The sequence below is a fragment of the Talpa europaea genome, assembly GCF_964194135.1.
Source record: "Talpa europaea genome assembly, chromosome: X".
NCBI lineage: Eukaryota > Metazoa > Chordata > Mammalia > Eulipotyphla > Talpidae > Talpa > Talpa europaea.
In genome coordinates this window covers 62,438,544-62,443,683 of record NC_140081.1, presented here as the reverse complement: position 1 = coordinate 62,443,683, position 5,140 = coordinate 62,438,544, and the positions used below count along the sequence as shown (strand labels likewise).

At 53.6% G+C, this 5,140-nt stretch overlaps 1 protein-coding gene across 1 annotated transcript; it reads right to left on the bottom strand.

Annotated features, from left to right (window-relative positions):
- Positions 1 to 2,341: 2,341 nt before the first annotated feature.
- Positions 2,342 to 2,894, bottom strand: LOC311187610 (protein ARMCX6-like; the record flags this gene model as incomplete). The annotated part of the gene is given in 3 exon segments (XM_084258958.1): positions 2,342 to 2,820; positions 2,823 to 2,843; positions 2,846 to 2,894. Coding segments are annotated over 3 exon segments (549 nt in total).
- Between the last annotated feature and the right edge of the window lie 2,246 nt (positions 2,895 to 5,140).

Sequence of the window (5,140 nt, the reverse complement as noted above, 5' to 3'; positions counted from 1 at the left end):
TCAGGAGACAGATGGGGGTGGGTGGGTAACAGACAAGGGGCTGTGTGCTCCCCTGAAGGACCTGGCTGGGCTGTGGGGCAGCTCAGCCCAGTCAATCAGTGGCTGCTAGAGGGAGCCAGGAGCCAGCCCGCAGCTTAGCTGAGAGCTCTCAGCCAAGTGGTGCTGGGGCAGCTTAGAGCTGGCCTGGGTGACCCCCCCATGCCTGTCTGTGGGGGCACTTCAACAGAGGGACAGAGGTGGAAAGTGCTTGGAGGGTGGCACATAGGGTCTCCATGAAGATGGGGTGTTGGAGATCGGATGTACCAGCCGGGAGCAGGCTGCCTGCAACCTGGCCTGTGCTAATGTGGGAGCAAGGAGTTAAAGTCCAAAATCCCCACGAGGGGTGGCAGGCTAGGGAGGGCCCTGGGAGTCCACGTGGAAGCCAGTAGCTCCAGGCACAGACGCAGAGGCGAGCCCCAGACAAATGAGAAGCCAAAGCAGGGCCCTGGCTGGAGCTGGAGGGCATGTGTGGTGGCAGCCCCAGATTTACACCAGACACCCCTTGGGCCAGGGTGGCCCAGTCACGCAGGGCAGCTGCTCACAGCACGTGGTGTGAAAGCTCGAGCTTTGACGACCTCCCCAGGGCCCCCTTCCAGGCAGGAGGACTCCCCAGAGTGGGTCCTGGAACTTGCCAGGTGCCCATGCCAGTCACTCTTCTGAAGCATGGGGCAGGCGCGCACCAGCAGGAATGGTGTCCCTCTCCCTCCACTGCCCCGGCCCCAGCCCCAGGGAAAAGCGGTTAGCCCAAGGGACGCAGTCTTGTGGGCGGTGTTGACCAGGGCTTGAAGGAAGAGGCCCATTGCTGGACACCTGGAAAGACACCTGGCTGTGGGGAGCTGGGCCAAGGCTTCTGGGAGGGGCCTGTGTTGTGGGGGAGGGATGGTGAAATTGCCCAGATCCAGATCCAGGGCTGGTTCAGTGGACCCGGGATGGGCTGGCCTCTCTCATTGCACCAAGGGGTGGCAGCCAGGGCCTTGGACGAAGGGTGGAGGTGTGTCCGGGTGGACAGACCGGCCAAGGCCATGCCAAGGGCCCTCAGCCTCTGCCCTCCCACCGCACTGGGAGTGGATGGAGGATCCCAAGCTCCCTTTCCTGGATGTCTCTGAAGCTGCTGGGAGAGCACAGAAAGGGGGTTCCTCCAGAGGAAACAGGGGCTGATCCTTCTCACCCTGCCCCAGTTTGGGCTTGGGATGCCAAGGAAGCGGTGCTGAAGGCAGGTGGAGTAGCTGCTTCCCAGGAGAGGGCACTTCGGCACTTTGGCCCTGGGCAAGTGGCAACCGGGATGGCACCATGGTGCACGTGCTCATGTGCACAGGTGGGTGTTGGTGGCCAGCAAGGATGTGCAGGCACGCCCAGGGACGCTGACCTTCTTCTCTGGGCTGGCCATCAAGGAGAGACACCTGCTCCCTGAGGGATTTCTGTGCAGTGGACTCTCAGTCTCTCAACCTTGCAGCGGAATTGCACCCTCCCCGACTCCCACCCACCCTCACTGCCCTGCAGCAGCCCCCGGCCTCCACCGCCTTCTTGCAGCTCATCCTGAACTCCACAGCCCACCCCCGGCCCACCTCCCGGGAGCGCTGAGCAGCAGGCCTTGTCAGGGCGCCCAGGTCCTGAGCATTCCTCATGTTCATCTCCCCTCCTCTCGGTGCAGGTGCGACGGCCAACTCAAGGACAGGAGCGCGCCTGGGTTATGCCAATCGAAACACACGACTTTATTGTTGCTACACACAGACGCAGGCTTGGGTGGGTGAGGCTGAGTGGGGACCACAGGCAGAAGGGGAGCGGCCTCATTTGATGAAGAGGTTCACCACCCGTGGGGTGGGCCGGGCCGGCCCGGGAGAAGGTGAGTGAGAGGAGTTCAACCTGGGCAGAGACAAAGTACTGCAGGTCGGGCACAAGCTCCCACCTGGGTCTGGCCTCCACAAAGTGGCCCGGGTTCGACAGGGGCACCGGGTGCCCGGCCTCCCTGGTGACGCCCTGATAGGGAGTTCTCTGTGCTGGGCTGGCAGCTGAAAGGCTCCCTTCGCAGCAGCCGCAGGGAGAAGGCTGCAGGGCAGTGACTTACAAAGCCCTTGGCCTGCACATGCCCCGCCCAAGCAGCCTCTCAGAGCTGGGGGGAACCCCGTGGCCAGGGAGAGCAGGACCCTGCCTCCAGCAACTGTAGCTGCCACCCCAGGGTGCGGTGACTGGCTAAAGCCGGATCTTCAGGCACACCCACCGCAGAGTCTCTGGAGGAGAACACCAGCGGGGTTCACCAAGTGGGGCTGGGGTGCAGTCGGTCCCGTTCTGGGGAGGCGGCCTCTTAAGAGACCAGGGTGTCTGGGAGCAGCTCTCTGTTTCCGGGCCTGACTAAGAGGGACATGAATGAGAGCAGCACCTGGGCACCCAGCAACTCCCCTGCCCAGCCCGGCTTTTCAAACAAACCCATCAAGGGTTTCCAAACCTGCGCCTCGGCACAGCCACTTCCCTGTGTTATCAGAGGAAACTTCAAGTCTGCAACGGGCTTGGCAAGCATGTCATTAATAACCGCCATGCCCATTAACAACTTTAATCCGGCCTGCTGCAGACATGAGGTGCCGCAGAGTGACACAGTCTGCCGACACACTCCATTGATGGACATCTTAATCTGGCCCTGAACTTCAGCTCTCACGTTCCAGTTATCCGGGGTGCAGACCGCCTCCTCCTTAAGAGCAGGGTCGGGAGTGGGGATTGTGTTTCCAGCAGTGGAGAGTCTGGCCAAATGACTATTGATATTGTGGCTAAATGAAAAGCCAGCTTCCTTGGTTGAGCAAATACCATTTTTTCTGAATGAAAGGATACTTGATAGTCCAAGAATACGAGTGACAGTTTTGCATTGTAAAATATCACCAGGAAAAGTCATCGATTTCTTTAGGCTATGGTGATTCTTATTTTTGGGGACCTTGTTCTTTTTCGGCTGCCCCGGGCACTTACTGCCCAAGATTGATGTACTCCCCACCCTGAGACTTTTTTTATCTTTGCTTTTTTGTTCTTACACCAAAGACAGAGCCTTTACCTGTCTCCATGTCTGTCTGTAGTTCCCTATGCTTCGGGTCTTCTATGACATCCATGACAATTCACAGAAGTTTCTCACTCCGGAAACATTCATCTTGTTGTGATTTTCTGCGGAGGAGATTGTTAGATCTTCCTCTCTCTGCACACACGCTGCCTTAACTGTCATCTGTCGTGGACCTAGGAAAAATGAAAATACATGGAGCTTTAATGGAATCTCTCCTGACAGACATCTCAACAGACAGAAGAGCAGGGTTTCTATTTCTTCATTTAAGATCTTAACATTCAGTTGTTTCTCCACTGGCATTTACCCCCCTTATCTAATCCCCAGGGATTCCTCAGAGGCATAGTATTTGACTTTTCCAGTAGCAAAGTAAGAGGAAAAGGAACAAAGGCTGGGAAAGGGAGAAGCTGAGTTCTCTTCCTGACCTCGTATTCTGACTCCAACCTCCCTATCCCCACCCTTATCTCCAGGATATCACACTGTGGAGAGCAGTGTCCTTCCTCCCTTGCCTTGATTTATGTCTTCAGACAAACAAGAAAAGGTGAAGATTGGCAGTTGTACTGCCTGCCGCAGACGGAGAAATCTAGCTTTTAAATGTCCTCCATTTAGGTATCAGACACACCCTCTACCTTGCCCTCCAGCCACTTGGATCTGGACCCAATTCCACAATTGCCCCCTTTTCCACTTCCCTGATCCCGGGTCACTCTCTTGACTTCCCTCTGTCCCCTCAAATTCCCACTTTCATTCTCTACTCCTCATTTCTGCTCCATAGATATTGCAGCTTCTTCCCCAGAGCAAAAAAGGATTGCAATTAAACCATTCTTTTCTGAAGACCAGATAGGAGCGCCAAGGACAGGTCCTGTTTTCACATTTGCTTCTACCACCCCCTTGTGACTGGTTCAGGCCCCACATTTCCTTGAAGGAATACTCGTGTCTCCGCCAAATATCCTGTAATTTTCTTCCTTTCCCTTTCCTTTGGGTTGTGTCGCCCCCTACATACGGAAGAGCAAGCCGACAGATGGATGTCAGTGAACATTTAGTGCTAGGCGGTGAGTCATAATTCCTACCTCTTACCAATTCAAGACTGGTCAAAGAATTTTGACTTCTCACTCCTGCATCAGCTCTCCCTTTGACTTATACATCATTTAAAGAACTGACATTATCTGGTGGCTAGCATGGGGGTATACGGAAAACTGACTCCAAGGCTATCCTGACCCACCCACCTGCACACAACCAGAGCAGTTACATCCTTCTTCACTCAGCTACCATCAAGTCTGTCTGAGGTCAACAGGGAGCTGACAGCTGAACCCAATGGACCACTTCTCCACAGTTCTTAGTCACCTGAGATACATGTCATCAATGAGCTATGGTCCCCAAGTCCTCTCCCCACCAACAGTGCTACGAGAGTATACCTGCCTTCCTCCCTTCTCCCCAGCATACCAGACCTGTCACTTACTTTTTCTTTGCCAATACTAAACCCCCTCGCCCCCCAAAAAATGCACTTTCACTTTGCCTTTCTCTAATTTCCAGGGAAGGAATAGATCTTCTCTTCAAACAACCGTTTCTATTTCTTTGTCTTTTCCTGGAATACTGGACAATAGCCCATTTCTTCATTGCCCCTCCTCTCAGCCACTAATATCCACCATCTTTTGTGAACCCATGAGAGGAGAAATTTCATGACATAAATCATGGAGAAAGATATTTAAGTATTTTTTGCCTCTGCTCATTTTTCTTCGAAATGCTGTTTTTTTTAATGCACATGCTTTTATATGTATAAGGAGTTTTATGCAGTGATGTTTACCAAAATGTCACCACTGTTTTTTTCTGAGAATGGGATTTACAGGAAAACACATTCTAACTGCAGTGCCAAATGTGAAGGTCAATGGGCTATGGACTTGAACATATCTGTATCCTGGGCAAGACCATCTGACTTTTCAGACACACCTCCTTCAAGCAGCTTTTACTTTGCTGAGTTCACTACACTCCAGGCTCTAAATCTTAAGTTTGTCTTTAAAAATATGCACAACTGATGACCTTATGCACAACAGAAATTCATGCATGTGCTCA